At 49.0% G+C, this 20,827-nt stretch overlaps 1 protein-coding gene across 3 annotated transcripts in view; it reads left to right on the forward strand.

Annotated features, from left to right (window-relative positions):
* Positions 1–20,827, forward strand: part of prdm16 (PR domain containing 16) — a 297,762-nt gene that overhangs the window by 192,037 nt on the left and 84,898 nt on the right. For all 3 annotated transcript variants that reach the window (XM_064297806.1, XM_064297807.1, XM_064297808.1), the window contains one exon: positions 2,229–2,279. In XM_064297806.1, the coding sequence (XP_064153876.1) occupies positions 2,229–2,279 (51 nt within the window). The remainder of the gene's footprint in view (positions 1–2,228; positions 2,280–20,827) is intronic.

Below are 20,827 nucleotides of genomic sequence, written 5' to 3' on the forward strand. Positions count from 1 at the left end.
TTTTACGTGTTCCCGGAATTTCAACCCTGCGGTCAGGACATACTGGGCCCTGGCTGTACGACGTGCCTCTCTGTGGCATAATTGCACAATAGACATTTATAAACATGCTGCATGCGGACGGTTTATGACTTGCATATGCTGCAGCAACAGAAATCTTTTTTAAAAAAAAGGATAAAGGGGGGAGGGAGAAATGTAGCCGGCTTTGTTCGCGTATTCTGAAAGCGTGTCGTCGTTTAGACGTTGTTTTTGGATTCATACGGCTTTGACAGAACTGCGGATTAAATTAGACGTAAGTAGCGCGGGCCTAAGTGTACTTGCGTAAGTATTTGTGATGTAATTGCTTCCACTTGGTTGGCTTGAACACATCGACAGCCCAGTTCAGGGCACCATGGTTTCCTAATGTTCACATAGCTGTGAGATCCTAGAGTGTGGAAAACTGACACTGGGGCCAAGGACACGATGGCCTGAATGGGCACATTTAGATGTTTGTGGAATCATGCAAGAAAGGTCATAATAATATTTTAAAAAATTCTAATCACCTCCAGGGCAAGTGCTGTCTGTTTCTCATAAGTTCAACATATCGCATGAAAACTCTGCCACGCCCACCTAGAACGTTCCAGAACAGCATCCACAGACCTTGAGGTGAGAGGTCTGATCAGGGTCTTTACTGTTCTGTAATGCTATCAAGAGACTTTACAGAGAGCCTGGGTCCTGCACATTTTGGGGGGAAATGTATTTACTAATGGGTCTGGTCAAGCTGGTATATCATTATTTTTTATAATATGTAAATAGATAAAGTCGGCAAACATATGCATGTGTGTGCTTGTGTGCGTGCATGCATGTGTGCATTCCTCCTCATTTGAACAGTTCATTATAAACGGTGTAATGAACAGCTGCCATGCTGAAAAGTGGTAATAAGAAATCTCCCAGAATGCACCTGGATGGTCTGGATAATATGTGACCCTATACTACCCTTCAGTATCAACTGCAACATGCAGTCTATATATATTTTTGCATGTATATGTATATGTGAGAGCTTCTCTTTCTATCAGACATGGAAACTGAAACATTTTGGCTCGGTTCTGCCCTGGAAAAAAGTGTATATGAGGAGTAAATTACACCCATGAAGATATCAACATCGAAGAGCTCTTTCCAAAGGAATGAAAACATAGCATGTCAAATTAAATTTCTAAAATATCGCCAGATATGAACACAGAGGCTGTTCATAAGACGTGAGGAAGTGAGGGAGGAGGGAGGAGTGTGCGAAGGCCATAATATGAGCTGATAATCCCTGATAAATTCAGAATACACCCAGATCCCTCCCAAATATCGGGCTCTGTGAATGAGTTCCTCTTAGTGGCCCGTGGTCTGGGGTGCCATTATCACCCCTCAGAACAGGCGTCCATTTCATCAGCATCGGTACCTCCCTGGGCAGGACGGACAGTGGGCGTATTCTGCGTCTTTAGAGGATAAATATTGCTAAAGGCTTGACTCCACGTCTCCTCTGAGGGCTTTGAATCGAGTGTCTTAGGCGAATTTCCTGCCGCGCTGAAAATTGAATTAAAGTCAGACCTCAGAGGAGTTTGTTTTGGGTGCACAAAGAAGGAGTGCTTTGGGTCAAACTGGGAAAAATCTTCTTTCATATACAGACGTGGTCTGAAATTTCTTATTTTTGTTTGTTTATTTACTTATTTTATTTCGTCTGACCATATTTGAGGCATTTGGTCATTGGTAAAGAACTGAGCTTTATAAAAGTTTTAAGTTTTATTCCATATTTTTTTTAGTTGATTCCTCTGGAATTTGATTATAAAAAAGATTAACATTTTATGTGCCCCAGGGATGTGGGAGGGACATAGTTTGTGGGGATAGCAATGTCTATTGCTTGAGCAACTCCTACTGGCCGTCCAGGGTGACGGTGGCACACACCGTGTGCACGTATGATTGGGTGTCCTCCACCCGCCTGTGCAGCTTGCGGCTGCGGCGGGAAAGGAAGCAGCTGGGTCGCCTACACGTGTTTCAGAGGATAACCGCTGGTTATCTTCACTCTCTCTAGCCGGCAGCAAGGGCCATTTATGAGAACGCTTGTACAAAGTTTGCAATTTAGACATTACAAATTCAGGTGGGATTGGTGGTGCAAAATTAAATAAATAAAAATTACATTTAAAAAATGTACATTAAAAAAAAAATTACATAACAATCAACTAAGCATTGTCTGTTTTGTTTTCCAGCAAATGCTAAATGACCATGAAGTATCCACCCAGGACAACAGCATCAAAAAGGTGAGAGGTGTCTCTGTTTTATGTGTCTTTCAACTCATTTCCCGGTTCCAGTTTTCGAGAGCCTTCAACACTGATAGAGAAACACATAACTGAGTATCATCACAATAGGACATCAAAGACTGAAGGGGAGGTGACAACCGACAAGGGTTCCTGTCCTATCACACAAATGTATCTACACTTTCCATGACTGCATTGAGGACTATTCTGTAGGCATACCAGGAAATCAAAGTGAAGAACCATGTTAATATATATTTTCACTGCAGCACACTACTTACAAAGCACCCCAACCTCATTTGTTCCTTGAAAATTCCCTTCTATCGTTCTATCTTGTCCTTGTCAAAAGATGTTTATGGAATTCTAGCTTATAACTGTACATTATGTTTACAAAATACAAATCCAAAGGATTATGAACTCCCGAATCCCTCATTGCAGTACAGCTCTCGGTTTATATGGAGAGGGAAGCATCTTACTTTGACATACTTATGTGATGGCAGACCATGCAAAACTAAAAAAAAGTATTGCACTGAACATCATTGCCCTGTTTAGAGGCAATTACCATCCGGACTCTAAAGAGCTTTTTGGTCTCAAAGTTATTTTGGTTCACACCAAAGTCGGTCCTAACGGACGTCTAAGAGGGACGGTGCTGATAAGGGTAGCGTCTTCCAGGCCCCGCGCTTAGAGGCGTCCCGTAGAAGCTCCACTGGTAAGTTTACGAGGTGATAAATTTATTGAGGGGCGGGCAGTTCGGTTTTTACGGCCGGTGTTAAGAGGTCAAGTCAGCAAGGTAAAGAGTTCAAGTATAAACTTAACGGTCCGTGGAAGAGGGACGGGGAGGCACCTGTTCTGTGAGCCGGTGACGAGCAGGGGGCGGAGCCAAGCCCGTCAGAGAGAAGCGCCAGCCCGAAAAAAGGCGTACGCGCCGATGAATATGCATGCCGCCGCGGCGGCCGCTCTTTGGAGGAAGTTTGTTTTGTTCCCTTCTTAATTTTCCTATTGTGGCCGCAGACAGCCTCGCCACAAAGGGGGCGCGTCCGTCACGGGCACATCTGTCACGGGACGCCTTTGTGTCCCAATCGCTCGCCGGGACCGAATCGGATCAGCGGCCCCTCTCGGCGCTGCCGGCGAAGGTGCCGCCCCCGAAGCCTTGTAACGCGCCCCCCCCCACAGCCCCCCCAGACATCAACGGCAATTTTTTTGAATTTTTTTTATTTTGATTTGCAAAAGAACAGCAGATTTGCATCTCAGTCGGGGAATGTTCCAGTCCACTGTTCTATCCGGTTTTCTGTTTCCTCCCCCCCACCCCCCCACCCCCACCTCCAGTCTTCCAACGAAATCAGAAATGTGCTGTGACCGGTTCCCCACCTCTCAACTGTCGCTTTGGCTCCACCACGATTGCTTTTGCTACCAGGTGCCTGTCGGACCCTCTGGTCCATTCCCCCATGCTCGTTCAGTCTGGATCGCAGCACCAGGTCTCAGCACTGGCTCGCTGCAGGTTTATGAGCAGGTGACCCATGCAGAGTCAGTGTTAATGCAGCTGCTTTCTCTGGTGTTCAGACTGCTGTTCCAGGCCCCCCTGTCTGCGACTCACCGCTGCCAGCTTATTGGTCATGAAATTATTCATGAGCTATTATGACTTAAATAATTCATTCTGGGGGAATGACCTACTCTGTAGACCTTTAATCAGTCTGTTTTTTTTTGGGGTTTTTTTTCAACCGTGCCCTGGTCAAGGGAAACTGCGAGACTGTCCAACATCAGAAACATCAGAAACAGGAACTCTGCTTCCGGCTCTCTGCTTCGCTCCGCCGTCGCCCCGCGGCCCCTCGGCCTGACCTCCGAACCCTGACCCGTCGACCCCTGGAGGTCAGGTGCGTTCCGTCAGGGCGGAGCGGACGCGCGGCGGAGCGGCCCCCGGGACAGCGCCATCGCCCGCCTCCCGGTCCGCCGTCGCGCTGCCGCGGCGACGCGGTGCCAGGGGAGCGCTCGCCGTGCGCGAGAGAGAGTCTCCGTTTAGGTCCTGTTTACTCAGAGTGGAACGGCCCCCCGGGCTACTGGAGACAGAAACATCTGTGGAAGATAATCTATAACATTATCTCTCTATCGCTCTCCCTGACCCTCCCCGGAGAGAGGGGCGGCCGAGGCGCCCGTGATGAAAAGACTCCACCGAAGAGGCTTTGGGGGAAAATAAAGCTCCGCGTTAAAAGGCTGGCCCAAAAAAAAAAAAAAAACGGAGGGAAGATATTATTGTAGCTCAATAGCCTTCTTATCGAAATCCAGGAGGATAGATGTTCTGTGTGCGTGTGTGTGTGTGTGTTGGGGGGGATGAGGAGGGAAAGGGACATGTATTTATTCTCTGACTTTCAAGGGAGATCGCTGTTATCCTTTCACAACAAAAACACTACCGCCAGCGGAGATAGAGATAACATTAACCATCACCGCTGCCAGAGATTGGATCTGCTGTCGCCACGGTGAACAGGAACATGTGTCTGTCTTATCCAGCTACCCCCCCCCCCCCCGCCCCCACACCATCATACTTATCTCCCCTCCATTCAGCTGGGTCCTACTTTATCCCACAACTGAGGTGCTTGGGATAATCCCCCCCGGAAGAGGCCTTGTCCAAAAACGCTTCTGTGCAGACAGAAATGTGCGCCTTTGGATCCTGCGATGGGAGGGGGCTGATAAGGCACTGTCTGGTGGATTCCTGAGAGCAGATCAATGCTTTTGCAATTACACCTCAGCTTTATCTGCTAGCATCTTTAGCGCCCGATCAGATCGCTCCGTCCCTCCCTGGTCCCGACCTGTCTGCCTCTCCCGGAGACCTTAATTCCTCTGACTTATTTGCCTTTCTTTTATCATCCCTGCAAATAAACGCGCGCATTTATTTTTCCAATGGCTGAACTTCCAGCGTACCTGCGATGTTCTTTTTAACGGCGGCTCAGCTGTGTCTGTATACACAGTTATCTGAAAGTCTTTTTTCCTTCGCCAGGTCACACCTTAAATGCTTTTAAAGTACGGGGGAGACGAATGAGCCCTTTGACAGATTCACAGAGGACACGTTGCCGTGTGTTTGGTTACCCGGGTTATTAATGGCCCGCTCACAATGGCGGAACATTCCAGCGAAAGGGGGAATCGGCCTTTTTTTTCGTTTGCCGTTCGTTCGGAACGAAGACGAGCGTAAGACGTGTGAACGCCGCGCGGAGACGCTTTTATTATTTTTTTTAATGGCGGGGTTTGTGGCACCGGGAGGCTCGGATGCTGGTTCCAGCGCCGGCCGCGGGAATATCTTAAGGCCTTAAAATTTATGAAGGTTATTATAAGACAGAAAGCATTACAGGTCACAAAAGCAATTCGGTCCTCCAGGGCATGTTGTTTAAATGTGATGATTGATTGATAATTATGATAATTTGTTTGAAATGATTATCTGGATATTATAATCACTGCCACCCCCGCCGCGCCGCGCCGCGCTCATTTTCCATAATGCGGGGCCATCAGAAATGCCCTCTGGTTACAGGGGGGGGGGGGGGGGGGGGGTGTGGGCGGGGCCTCCCGGTCTCCTCCCAAGGGGCCGTGTGGACTGATGAATGATGGCCCAGCGGAGCTGGAAATCAGAGTAGAATAAACAGTCAGGAAGGACAGGGAGGGCTGTTAACTATCTGTAGTGGGGCAATTATGCGCAAGGCCACATAGCCCCGGGGCTAGCGCGGGCCTGTGAGAGTGCCAGACCCCCGCCCCGCGCGGACCAGAGTCACCGTTAGGAGGGGAGAGGGCTCTCTCTCTCTCTCTCTCTCTTCCACACACTCTCTCTCTCTCTCTCTCTCTCTCTCTCTCTGTCTCTCCATCTCTCACTCTCACTCTCTCTTTCTCTCTCACTCTCTCTCATTCTCTCTCTCACTCTTTTTCTCTCTCACTCTCTCTTCCACACACACACACACACTCTCTCTCACTCTCTTCCACACACTCTCTCTCTTGCTCTCTCACTCTCTCTCTCACTTGCTCTCTTCTCTCTCCTTTATTTTTCTTTCGTTCCTTCTCTCTCATCAAAGTCAAGCTTATCAGCAGTTGTGCTTAAAGATGTTTTCTCTGGTGTTTGACAAAAAACAAACATGCTAAAAAAATTTTGTCTGGAATTTGTCTTTCTGGTCTGTGAAGTAAACCATTTATGCAAGTTAAGTTCCAACAATTGGTTTACTAAACTATAAGTAGTTCACTAAACCTATTTTAGTGACATACTAACAGTATATTACATAGTATAGTATAGGCAGCAGATTAAATATAATAGTGCTAAAAATTAAAACAATAGTAACTTCAATATAATTTGTTTTCTATGTTAAACTGCTAAAACATAATGTAAAGCACATTATGAAAGAAAATTTCTTGATACTGTTGATGTCAATCAGTGATTGTGCCTGGACCTATAAAAAACATTTGATGACTGTTGTAACCTAAATGCTGTCATTTTACATTTATGTAGAAATTGCCTATTTCACTGCTCTGTGTCCTTCAATTTGAGTGACAAATTGTTTCATATTTCCACGAATATATGTACACAAAAAGCTTAATTAATTGTAGAACCACTATTAATAAAATAGTTTAAAAAGGGGGAGGGAGGGGGTTTAAAAACATTTAAATATATATGTTTTTAAATGAACAAATTTTAACATTTGTTTCTCACAATGAAGAGTGCCGTGCTTTGACTGAAACATGGCCTGTAGTTCAGCAGATGTATTTTACGCGAAGAAGAACATGCCTCTTCAATTATTCTGGAAGGCCTTCCCACGCACCACCTCCACAGACAGTGTGAAAACATCCAACAATTTTAATAATTTAGGTTACTCTGTCACCAAGAAGGGGAGGGGTGTGCAAGAATAATATTAGTGGTTTTTTAGTCTAGTGTAAGCTGACTTCATAATGGTATAATTTCTCTCCTCTCCCGCTCCAGTTACGTTTTAATGGTCGTGAGTGACACTTTTTTTTCAGAATGTTGATGTTCTCTCATATTAAATATCGGCCCGCTATGGCCACGTCTGGCACGTCGAAATGACTTCATCGCAACGATAATAACGCGGGGGCAGAGCTGTCACACGCGTAAACGCGCGCAGACGTCGCGTTGCGCGAACGCGCACGGGGACGGAGCCGGGGCCGCTTCGTAGTTTTTCGAGCGCTGGAGGGACCGAGCTCGGACCGTGGGTGGGGGCCCCGCACATCGGTCCGTGGAGGGTCCTTTCCTCGTGTCACGGCTGAGGAAGACGGAAAACAAATGTTTCTTTCTGCGTGATCTGTGGGAACCGAACCCCCACCCCGCCCCCCGGCCCGGACAGAATGGTGCCCTTATCCCCACGGCTGGCCGTGACCCTGATGGACAGGGCCCTACAGTGTGGCCCCACAGCCAGAGGGCAGAGCTCTGTGAGGATGGCTGACTGTGAGTGTGTGTGTGTGTGTGTGTGTGTGTGTGTGTGTGTGTGCGTCTCTCTCTCTCTCTGAGATAAGGGGATGTACAGTACAGAAGTGGGGCTGTCTGTGTCTGTGTGGCATCGGTGATTGAGCTGTGCTCATCACGGGAGGACAGAGGCCCGTTCATGGCGATGCCACCAGCTCCCTGCATCTGGAATGCGAGTGGGAGAGAGAGAGATGGAGGGACCGGGGGGAGGGGGGGAGGGGGGTGAGAGGGAAGCAGGGGTTGGTGAAAGAGCGCCGTGTAGCTTTCATTTACTGCGTCAGCCTCTTCTTTTTATTTTTTTTATAATCGCTTCTCTGAATGGACATTTTTTTTAAATGTATTCTCCGAGCCTTCTCTGCATTTCAAACAGAGCGGCGGACAGTGGCGGGGTCTGTCGTGTGAGAGCGTCTTCTTTACGATGTGTCTCTCCCCCCTTTGTCCCCTCGGCACCAATAAAGAGAGTGGGAGTCCATTAATTCAGACCCCTGAATGAGGGAGAGCGGGCCGGTCAGTCGTCTGGGATAATAACATGTGGGTCTGCTTACGTTGCCATGGAAACCAAGTATTCCTCGAAGAAGTTAGCGGGCAGGGGGTGAGAGGGAGCGGCGGGCCGGGCCGGGCCGAGCTGGGCCGGGCTGGGCCGGGCCGGGCTACGCGCCCCCCCCGGAGCGCGTAGTCAATTTCAGAGCGTCGTCACACCGCTTCTGCAGCGCGCTCTCTCTCTGTGCGCTCTGTACACAGTGTGCACTGCGTTTGTGGCTTCGCAGCACAAGGGGGAGTATTTCTCCTCCTTCTGCTCCCCGTCACCCGAGACAACGCGCGTGTTGCCGCGGGAGACGCTCTTTCACCGCGTGTTTGAATAACGTTTCGCGACTCGCCGTGTCTGCTAATTATTTCCCCATCTGAGAACATCTGGGGGTGTGTGTGTGGAGAGGGGGGGGGGGTACACGGGTAGGACAGAGCATATTTTAAGAAATGTCAATTGAATTGAAAATGAAGGAAATCATACACAAAGAGAGAGAGAGAGAGAGAGAAGCCTGTTTTAGTAACATATCATGTTCTCTGTGACTGCTCTGCGCGTTCCTGTCTTCCTAGGGAAAAAAAAATAGCGCTCCGGCTTTCTGCTGGTTTGTTTTCATATGGACCTCTGAGCTGCCTGTAGGTTCTGTGAGAGAGAGAGTGAGAAAAGGAGCGATAGAGAGGGAGAGAGAGACAGAGAGAGAGAAATGGAGAGAGAGACGGAGAGACAGAGAGAGAGTCAGAGACAGAAAGAAATGGAGAGAGAGACGGAGAGACAGACAGAGAGAGGGAGAGAGAGAGAGAGACAGAGAGAAAAAGAGAGAGAGGAGAGAGAAATAGACAGAGAGAAAAAGAGAGAGGGAGAGAGGGATAGAGAGAGGCCTCTCTTGCGATCCTGAGGAATGCCAAAATGCCCAGGAGAGGAGCGCTGCCAGCCGGCTCCTGTCGGCGCGGAGACGAGGCCCGTCTGGAGGACATGCCCAGCCATGCGAAGGTCATGTGAAAGAAAAGCCCGGCGCTGCCCCACCTCCCCAACGTCCCCTCCAAACCTTGAATATGTTAAGCAGACAAAACACTAGAAAAACAAGAGGGGGAGGGGGGGGGGGGGAGAAAAAGTGGGGTTCAGGGGAGGTGGCCCAGGCTTTTGGGGCAAGCGCTGACTGAGAGGGGCCTGGTGTGGGAGGGTTTGACCTCAAACCCGAGACCCTCGGACACTGAACGCCCCTGGAGCCTCTCATTCAGCGAACCAAAAAAAGAAGAAAAAAAAGAAAAAGAGCTTGCCCTAGAACAGTCATCATCTGGCCCACAGTGAATAGTGTCAGGTATAGACGTGCTTCCTCCAATGGCCTGATAGCGTACGTGCATCATAAGGAATTAAGCCCTTTGTTTGTTTATGGGTTATTACGCTGTGCCTTTCGTTTCTGTGCGCTGTGCTCTTGAGTGCAACCTCTGCTTTCTGTGTGACACACTGATTCTTAGCAAACATTCCATGTGATGTGTGATATGAAAATGCCAACCAAGCCTGGCAGTGTTTGCTCAGTTAGAGCAAGTAGGCAAACAGTTTGTCTTGAAAAGCTTTTCCACCTTTTCCTGACCTCTGTTGTACTCTGAACCACGCCTTTTGTTTCTGGGGGGGGGTATATATATTTTTTGTTTAGTTTTTCCTTTTTCTTCATGTCAGCTCTTGCGATTTGTTTTTTCTTTTTTTCTCGTGCAGCCGTAGTTAGAAGCTGAACAAGTGAAGGTTTGGAATTCCTGGAGGTTATTTCTGCCTCATAGTCCCGCTTCTTCGTGGTTAGATCGAGACTTAAGATTGCAGGAAAACTCAAGTGGAAAGGGGACCCCATGCTTGAAACTCTAGAGCGGCAATCGTTGGAGAGGAGGGGAAGAAGAAGAAAAAAAAAAAAGCCGTAAGGTTAAGAAAATAAACCATCGGCCCAAACTTTCAATTATTTGGCTTGAGATACAGTTTGAAGGGCTTTACTGCTGTAGCGAACCGTGCAGTTATAATCAGGCACTGTTTCGGCTTTTTCTCAAGAAGCCTCGGCGCGTTTGAAGTGGCGTGTGCATCGTGGGCGGGGCCTGCGGCAGGGTCTTACGGCGGCGGCTCACCTGGACGCATCTAACGGGGTTGGCGTTCGGGAGAGGGTGCGAGAGAGGGGGGCGGGAGGGACGCGCGTGAACCGGGCCCATTTCTCATCCCTTTGAGCCGTTTGTCACAGGCCGTCATCGGCTATTCAGACCCAAAATCCCCGCCATTTTTTTTTTTTTTTTTGTTCGCCGATTGTGCACGCCGTTCCCCAGGCCAGCTGAATCATGGGAGGGCTGACCTGAACTTGCACTGCAGAGGCAGCACCTTAGACTCCAGAGGACACGGACTCAGCAGCCAGCGAGCGCCGTGGAATTCCAGCCCGCTGTTGTTCCCACTGCAGGTTTTTCTTTTTTCTTTTTTTTTTTATCAGTACAATTGTTTACCCAGAACTGATGAAGTTCAAATATAAATCACTTCCTGCAGAGAGCCCAAGTACGGGACAGCAGACTACAAAGGCATGCCTTCCCCTGAATGGCTCTTTGCAGGGAGAAGGAAATGCGACTGATTACCAGACCGGGCAAATGACCTCGTTCTGCACTCCGCGATTCAGACAAAAATAAAGTTTGTTTCCCCCTGGCGGAATGGCCGGACGGTCGGAACGGGACCACAGGTACGGCGGTTTTGTTCCCGTCTGAACCGGCAGCTTTCGGGTTCAGGGTGGACAAAGCCGCTCTGGGCGTCTCTGTAATTCGGAGATGGAAAGGGATGTGCTGTGTCCTCGTACAATGCACAATTCCTTTAGCCTGTTTTCTAAAGAACCAGCCCCCCCCCCTCCCCCCCTTTTGCCAAGCGAAGTATTTTCAGTTGGCTGGCTAATGTAATTGCTGTGTGAATGCGGTGTCAGTTTTCGGCGGTAATTCATTAGCGGGTGTGGGGTGTCTGTTAGAGAGGACCCACTTCATCAGCGGGGGGGGGCTGTCCAAAGTTACACGCGTCGGGGAGGAAAGACGACTCCCTCCTTCGGCCGCGCTCGGAGCGCTCTGGCGTCGGGGAAGCGTCCGGGGCGAGGTCCAGATGTTGGGAGAGGGGTTCCATCTGGGCCACACATGGGACGCATTTCGCGGCGGCCGAGCTAATCCTCCGGGTCGCTCCCAGCTTTACCGCCGCGGCGCGGCTCGGCTCGGGTCCCTATCGCAGACAGGAAGTGGTCCGTGCGGAGCGAGCGAGCGAGCGAGCGGGCCGCAGATAAAACGCCTTCTCGCACTGCCGCGGAGGCCCCTCCCACCTTCGCCTGGCCCGCTCTGGAGCGGACAGTAGCTTGAGGAAAAGCTCCCCGCTCCTACAGCGGATGTGCGCGCACTTCACAGAGCGTCCCAAACAATACAAACACCGCGCTACGTTTGTCAGATAAACATCGGACGGGAAAGCCTGAGTGTCGTAGTCGGCACAGGTGCAACACCTCAAACTCCGTTCCTCAAGGCCGTAGAGCCTAGAAATCACGAGTTTGAAACACCACTGCCATCATCCTGCTAGGGCCCTTCCTCTGCCCACGGCTGTGCTTAGCCCCATAAGCAATACAGCTGCTATTCACAAGCTGTTCCCGAGTCAGTGATGCGCCTCTGCTCTGGTCTGCGCTAGCGCTCCTGTAGTACCGAGAGGCCTGAGGGGTGTAAATGGGGCGAGCGCATCGGATGATCGCGCTGCCTTCAGCTGCGGCGTGGGTGGCACCGTGGATGACTCAGGGCGCCCAACCGCCGATTTCAAACTGGGGGGGGAGAAAAGAAAAAAAACAAATTGCCACAATTAAAATGTCAGAACTGCCCACAATACCCTGCGCACATTACAGCACCACACAGCTAGTAATGCGGCAGCTGAGCGATTGGTGAGTTTATCTGGAAACATAATCTCTGAGGGAGAAGGTGTTGATCTCTGTCTGTTCAGACAGCTCGCTTGTAGACAGAATGTACGGTGTTTGGCATAAAATTACGTATTCTGTGATACTGGATATGGGGGCGGGCTTCTTCAGTGAGGTGCTGGGTGTGGATCTGATCTCCACGATCTGCATTTCCTTTTTTCAAAGAATGGAAGTAAAAGCTTTTTGGGTTTAATCACGGTTTTATTTTAACGTAATGCACTTTCACGGTGTTATGTTACATCTCTGTGCTGTGGAGTGTTGTTGCATTCAGAACCACATTTTCTTTTTCTTTTCTAAAAAAAAAAAGGAAAAATAAATAAATGTTGGAAATGCTGGAAGAAAATCTATGGGTGAAAACAATAGACTCTGGCCTGCACTGATTGGATAAGTAAACAAGCACACGGGGGTGGGGGGTGTACAGCCGGGTACAGCGTAAAGCCCAAGTACCTCTAAGCTTTTGCAAATTGCAGCCTGATGCAGACAAGTTAATAAAACAAGGATTTCCCCCCCCCCCCAACCCACCACCACCCTCCCTTTTTTTCCTGAACACTGGAGCTTTGAGGGTTTTAATCTTCATTACAGAGCATTACCCCAGCGCGAAACCCCCAGTGTCGCCTGGCACGATTGGACCGCAGAGAGACACCCACCTCGCCTGATCAAATGGACTGTTAAATAAGTCTGTCTAATCCACAGACGTGAAACAATAGGTGCTTGGAACATCCATTTACTGTCCATCAATCATGCTCTCTGGCTTAAAGATTTATCATTAATTACAAAGGGGAAAATCTCGGGTAGCTCAGGACAATCCCTAAGTAGCCCAAATGAGCGTTTGCCTCTGAGAGGAGAATGCAGTGCATGCTCTCTCTCTCTCCCCTCTTTCTCTCTCTACTTTCTTTTTCTCTCTCTCTTTCTCTCACTGGGTATGTGTCTTAGGTTCTATGTCCTTGTGGGTGTGAAATTCTTTAAAACCTGCCACAAAATAATCATCGACCTTGCCCTTTAAAAAAATAAAATAAAATAAAGTAGTGTGATAAGCATGTTAAGATGACCCCTGAACTCGATCACTTTCACGGATAAAGATCAAATCCAGGCTAGCCGGGTGAGTTAACTCTGCGTTCCTCACCGGGTGGCATTGGGAGCCCAGACTGAGGGAGCGGCCCTGTGCTTCTCCTCATTTATAACACTCAGACACATCCCTGCCAGCCGGAACGTGAGAAATGGTCGCCCGTGCCGGAGAGCTCTTCCGCCGCAGGCTCTGCTCCGCGCTGCGCTGAGCGCTCAGGTAGAGCGGCGTCGTCGCCGCCGCCGCCGCCGAGCCGCCAAGACCGCTAACAGCCTTCATTTAGTATGCTAATGAGGAGGACGGAGACAGTTTCCCTTCTCCCGAATATCCGAGTAATTAAGATAATTAAAGAGGAAAAGCTAATTGAGTAAACAAGCCCGTAAGCTTGTCACCCCTAATTAAGCGATTACAAGGAAGAGCGAGCGGGGCGGCGGGGGTAATTAGCGCGCGCTCATTGAGAGGAGTGTTAGACATGGGAATTATCTGATGGAGAAACAATGATTATCCGAAGTGGGGGAGCGAGGAGAGGAGAGGAGAGGTCTAAGAGACATAGGGCCGAGGGAGGCCCGCCGACGCGGGACGGCTGGGCGAAAGCCCGCACCGCGCCCGCCCGCCTCATTGTGTTAATTCAGTCCCCCGTAATCCCTTTACTCAATGAGGAAGCCTGTCAGCCACCGTACCATTTACAGAAATAAAAATGTTTTTTAAAAAAAAAACATGTTCTTCTGTTCTTCGGGCCCTTTTATGTGCTCACAATGGGGACGACCCTTGACTGTGAAATCCTTTCATCGCCTGAAAATGTGCGGCATCTTTCATATTTATAACATCTCTCTCTCTCTCTCTCTCTCTTTATACAGTAATTAGCATTTTTCTGGGTACTGATCTGTTTTTATGTGAAGTGTATTCATTTGTTTATGCATTTAACTTGAAGCATCAAAGGTGATTTCTTTTTCATTTGCTTTGCGTGTCATTGCAGATTACTGTACAGTGTACAGTATGTGCCTGTGTGTCTTACATGGGTTGTTGGCTACAGAAGGCTGTTATACTGCTGTTATACTGTTTGGCTTTATCATCTTCAGTGACAGTATTATGTGAGGTGTGATATTTCCCCAGAAATGGAACAGAGCTCTTCAGAATCACGTGCGATACAGTACAAAAGTACAGTTATCAATCACACGCCATAAAAAAAATCCAAATATTTTTGGAATGCAAATTTTAAAATCTGTTTTATAACTGCTTATTTTAAGCAATTTGCATTTACATAACCAGTGCTCACGTACAGTCGTTTATTCATTCACTGTGCATTTCTGTTTTAATTTAGTTCATTTGGCGAGATCTAAGAATATCCAGGTTTTTTACCACACAAAGGGCATTTTGGTTTTCCGCTTGCTTTGATTTTACCTGTTAAAAATGCGCATTAATTAAAAAATCACTCTGAGCACTAAAGTATAATTTTAGTGTAAATTTCCAACCAGATTATAATAATGCTGCAGTAAGTTATCTGCTAATACAACAGGTTTAGCCCAGTTTCCTTATTGTAAATTTGATTTAAGATTTTGCCGTAATGGGTATACCTGCTTGCCAAACATGACTTCTTAGCAGGTGATTTGCATCAAGTATTTCAGAAATAGGACATAAATGAATTAGCAATAAAATGGACTTAGCCTAATAGCAGGGGTGCCCATTATTTCGGAGCTAATCACTAAAGAGATGCCATTCACTTGCCTTGAGAAGCCGCATTTTCCCCCTGCTCGCTGGCCACCAGATTTCATAAAGTAACATATTTCCAATGAAAGCTCTCTGCTTGAGCCGAAGGTTTTTTTTTGCAGATTTTTTAGTTTTGATTACCGCTGGCAACAGGCTCTTAGCGGACGCCGGAAACAGCGAGCGCGGTGAAAGGGCCCCAGCGTGGCGTATTCTCTGAAATTACGGGGGGAAAAAGTGCTTCACCACATTTAGTACATTTAATCAGCTAAGACTTTTGATAGTCAAACAATAGCTAATTACAGTAGCACCTGCCCACGAGCTCGGGGTGGGTCGTTGTTAATGAGAGCCCTTGCACTTCAGCATCTTTTGCAGGAATATATTAAAACTCCAGGGAAGCCCTGTGTGGACTCTCCACTCTGTACTTACGCTTGTTTTTTACCGACAGATGATTGACAGGGGGAAAAAAGAAGGCGACTTTGATTCCATCTCCCGTGTGTATGGAAATTATATATTTTTCAGGCTGGGCTGCGGTGGAAGCCGGCGGCGGCGCGGATATGGCTGTTTGTTTCTCATTTTATCACCCCTCCATTTAATTGTTTTTCGTGTTTTTTTTGTTGTTTTTTTTTGTTGTTTTTTTCTTCGCTGGGTTTTTTTTTGTTCCCCCCCCCCCCCCCCCCAGAAATAAAGGGGTTCTCACACCACCTCTTCATTTCAAAGGTGAAGGGGCTATCAAATAATGGCATAATTAATCTGTAATTAATCACAGGTCCTCGTGCCGGCTCTTAGTTCACACAGACAGATTGGAGTAATTGTGATTGGTGTCATGCGCGGCAAAGCAGGCCTTTTGACAAGTTTCTGCGCGTGGCCCAGCAGCAATGTTGTTAGCGATAAAAAATGGCCCTCGCTCTTTCTTCTCTCTCTCTCTCTCTCTCCATCTCTGTCCCTCTCTGTGTTCCCCTCTTTCTTCCCTCTGTCCCTCTCTCCCGCCTGAGGGAACAGGGGAGAGATAATGAGATGGGGAGAATGAGGCTATTAAAGGACAATTTGATAGTTCACACACCATGTCCGGAGTCCCAAAACAAGAGGCGCTCAGTGGAGCACGCAGAGCTGGACGGGAGTTCAAAGCAGATTAAAATGGCCTCTGTGTCAGGGCATTGATCTAAAACCAGGTGGAACACGGGCATTCCAATTTAACCCGCCCCGCTCCCTTCCCCGCGTCCCCGGCTTCCTGTACCCCCCAAACCCCCCCACCCCCCCGTCGTCCTCTGTGTGTGTAGCTTTCACCATTCTGGTCTGTGGTCCGAAAAGCGCGGCGCCTCCTTCCCGCGAACTCTCCCTCCCTCCCCTCGCGGATCGGCTGTGGGTCGGGCGGCACAGGTGCGCCCGGGCCGGAGTGTATTAAAGCAGCCGGGGGGGGGGGGGGGATCGGGAGCCCCCTGCCTAAACGCGCCCGCTCCTCCCCGCGGAAATGCGACCCTGTGAGATATTAACAGAGCTCTGCCTCTGTCAGGCCGGCCGCTCGCTTTTCACTCCTTCCTGTTTTCATTTATTTGACCTCGGCCCCCCCGCCCGGCCCCCCGCGCTGTGCAGTAATCTATTTTTTCTGCTATCAGTAACCATATTTGCCATAGCCAATCAGTTTGATTGATCATCAGCTGGGCCACAGGTTTGCAATCAGCTGGTCCGCGCCGCCCCCGGTATTTCCCCACAGACATCAGCGGCCTGACAGCGCCATAAACTGGCCATTCATCAAAGTGTCCCCTCGCGGACGGCGTGGGCCTGTCCTCCGCCCCGCCACGGGCCCTGTCTGCCGTTCTCCGAGGGTAGCTGCAAAGTCATACTCAACCCACGGGGCGGTGTCACCTTTCAGGGGTGTGTGTAGGGGTGTGGGGTCGGCTGTGGGTGGGTGGGGGGGTGTTGTTGCAGGGGCAGGCTTCGCTTCGTAAAACAAAACAAAGCACGCTGAGCTCGGAACAATAACCTCAGCACTTTGTGTTTTTCCTGTACTGTTTTTTTAAAAACTCAGTCCTAAGTCCACTGCCCCTCTATCTCTCTCTCTTTCTCACTCGCTCTCTCTTTCTTTCTCTCTCCCCCTCTCTCCCCCTTTCTCTTCCTCTCTCCCTCACATTCTCTCTCCCTCTCCTTTTTTCTCTCTCCCTCTTGCTCTCCCACTCTTTCTCTCTCTCCCTGTTTGTCTTCCTCTCTCTCTCCTTTCTCTCTTCCTCTCGCTCTCCCGCTCTCTCTCTGTCTCTCTCTTGCTCTCTCTCTCTCCCTCTTCCTGCTGTTTCAGGAGCTGAAATGCTACAGTCCTGACACAACGACTCAATCAGGCATCCATTTTCCTGAGTGGCTGTGAATACTGCTTTAAAGATGACAAAAGATGAATATGGCCTCCATGCAGGATAAAAAAAGAGTGATTTCCCCCCCCGCCCGCCCCCCCCCCAAAGTAAGCGCGGACACATCCACAATAGCGAGAATCCTGTGTATGTCTTGCAGTGAAGAATAAACAAGATTGAAGATGTACAATCTCCTGGAGATGAAAGGTCTTTTTAAAAAGTGATGCCCTTACGCTATTATTATAGCTCTGTATGTATGTTAGTTTTGGGGTTTGAGCACAGGAGAGACGGAGCACAATGACTGGAGTGTGGAATGATTGATGCAGTGGAACACTGGCATCCTGCTGTTACTGATAGAGGCCTGTTTGTGTGAAAGCTTCTGGAAAAACTCTTTTTGTCTCTCTCTCACTCTCTCTCTCTCTCTCTCTTTCTTTATCACTCTCTCCCAGTCGTCTCCTCTCCTCTCCCCATTTCTTCAGAGGTGCTGGGCAGTCTCCTGCCCCTGAGAGAGAGAGAGAGAGGGGCGTCCTGAGATTTAAGAAATGTTCGAGGTCTGTCGGACCCCGGCCATGTTTTATGGGCACATGGGTCAATAGCAATAATAAAAGAGATATTCATAGACATGTCAGAGGAAGGTGGACCGCTCTCGCTCTAGCATATCAGCTGGTTATTTAAAACCCGGACCCTCTCGCTGCCGCGCTGGGGGGAGACATTAATCTACACTGAGGGGTCCTGTAGTCAAGACAAAAGGGCCTCTTTTGACCCGATCAGTAAAACCAGTCGAATGTTACCGTTCCTCTTGACGGGGGGGGAAAGTAATCCGTAATCTACTCTGCGGCGCGGGCATCAGTAATTAGCTGTATGGGCCGGGCCCGTGAGGGAGGAGGCGCGTTTGGGTAACGCCTGGAAGACGGTACGACGAGCCTCAGAGCCTCGCAGTGCAGGCCGGCCGCGAGGAGGTGCTTATTGCTTTTTATTACCGGCGACTTGGGTTACAGGGGGCGCTTTATGTTGGCAATCAGGATATGGGGGTTATCCTGGATGACCTGAGTATTGAGCTGTATTTATAGCCGTTTCCAGAGCCATTCCTCTGTTTTCAGGGCTGGCTTTTTCTTTTTTCTTTTTTTTCTTTTTGAGCTCGTAACCGGCCACAAGGCCAGGGCTGTTCAGCCTCCCAACACTGTAGCTGCTGATGTGGTTTCTGTTCAATTTGATAGCACTTACAGGGCACCTAGGTTTCTGGAGAAGCAGACCCACTCGGGGAAAATGTTTGGTCAAAAGTACCGAACAAGCTTTTAAAGTGGCCTCATAGGGGCCATATATTGAGCTGTGACCGGTATGGCCAACCAAATGCTTTCCCTAGGTTACATTTCCAAACACATTTTCATTTCCAGAGATGCATTTTAATGAATGTCATTATTTGCGTATATAATGACATTATAGAGAATTCAAAAAATATTTTTGGTTATATTTAGATGCTCCTGTGTGTCTTACTCCCAGCCCCAAATTCCCTGTCTCAGCACAGCAGCCTAACTGTTCCGCATGGGGTAATTTACTAGGGCTCAGTGGCACCTCCCAAAGCGCAGTATCACTGTGGACAGTCTTTATGTAAATTATGACATGGTTGGATTTCCCTGTTGCATAAATGTCCACATGTCAAACAGAGTCGTGTAGAGGGTGCTGGGTCATAAGGGAGGTGGGACGGGCCAAAGGGGTATGTGTTGGGGGGGGGAGCGAGGGAGGGGTTTCCCCCCCTCTGCCGTTCTTCATTTCGGAAGGGGCCGGCAGAGACGCACACGGCGCTCACTGACTGGGACTAGCTAGCTACGCCGCGGCTCAGCGTCCCGCCGGGGACCCAGAGCCCACTGCGGCCATAAAACACTACCCAGCGCCTCCCCCCCCCCCCCCCCCGCGGCCTTTACCGTCCCGGGCCTGGCCTCGCTGCTCCGCTCACAGAACTATGCGAGGAATAACATTGGGCTGCAGCGTGAGCGCTGGGTGTCTGTTACCCTCTCGCGGGCGCTCGGGCCGACTCCGCTCCCCGCTGGCCCTTCTCCAAAAACGTGAATAAAACAAAAAACGGACGCCGCACCCAAACCCCCCCCCCCCAAAGTTAGACTGCTAAAGGTACTTATGCAGGGGGGGGGTGGGCTGGCTTCAAAATCGAAGTCACATTATTACATCTCTTCAAAAAAATAAATACGTCCGTAGGACGTCTGCTTAACATGTGTTGGGGTTCCAAAACATGCATGTGTGTTTTTTTTCCCCCACCAACTCTGGCTCAGCGTGGTTCGGGGACAGTATTGTTTTAGGCATCATTCATGCGTCTCCCCCTGCGCCGAAACAAAGCGCTAACATTTAAAACAATGGCAGGAGGGCACAATTAGTTTGTGTGTTGTGATAAGATGTTAGCAGCATATTGGAAAGGCAGGGCCGAGCGTCACCGGCTCAGCAGCCTGACAGTTTGCTTTCCATTAAGCGCCCCGACAATGCATAAACAAACAGGAGAGCAGAGGGCGCGAGCCCGACAGGCAGAATGACCACAGGGTCTGGCCGCGGCCATGTTGTTTATGGGCTTTACAGGGCCGGCGAGTCAGAGAGCAGCCTATTTACACAAGTTGATAGTGTCAGTTCCCCTGCCGGTTTCTCTCTCTCTCTGTCTCTTTTTTTTATTTTTATAAATGTCATCATTTTGTACATTTTCTTTTTCTCAAGTGACTCTGGTCTGCACTTTTGTTGGCTTTGGATAAATGCCTACAAATGAAGTATCCTCCTTTGGGTCTCTTGTGTAATAAATATATTAATTATAAAGCAATAATAATAAATGTAATATTGTGAATATAGTAAAATAAAAAATATATATAATGTTTGTGTGTGCATGAATTCTAAACCTAAAGTTTTTTTTCTTAACAAAATACATTATAAATTGCCATTATTTTTGTAACGTGTGCATACATTTAAGTTAAAAAAAGAGGGAGAGAGAACCAAAAAAAAAAAATAGAGTGATTTGTGCGTGCGCGCGCCTCCACGTGGTAGGGGAACCGCGGCCTGCAGTCTCGCTGCATGCAGGCGCCCTCTATCGCCTGCTACTGAACCGAAGGGCCTGGAGCTCCCGCTGGGGAGGGGGGGGATCTGCGGGAACCAGCTCAGACCCACAGCAGGCAGGAGGCGGGAGGCGGGAGACCGCGCGAGAGCTAGAACTCGGATGTGCCTTTCCCCCCCACCGCGGGGAAACCCGATCTTAATGGTAAAATAGTGCACGATGATCTCTGATGCCAAAAGTTTAGCGCCGGAGACAGATCACAGAGGAACAGGGCAGACCTATTTGATCTCGGAGTTGACCCACCCAGCAGTGCTGTTTTATGCGGAATAATGAGTTTGGGTTCAGCGCCGTACCCCCAGACCGTTTTATACATTCATTAATAAGAACTTCCAAATTGCAGACACAGCAAACCGCCAAAGCAAAATAAATTTCCCGGCAGAAACGAAAGGAAAAGAGAGGGACAGGAATAACAGCTAAAGTGAATGTGTCCACACGACCG

Source organism: Anguilla rostrata, chromosome 11 (assembly GCF_018555375.3).
Source record: "Anguilla rostrata isolate EN2019 chromosome 11, ASM1855537v3, whole genome shotgun sequence".
Lineage (NCBI taxonomy): Eukaryota > Metazoa > Chordata > Actinopteri > Anguilliformes > Anguillidae > Anguilla > Anguilla rostrata.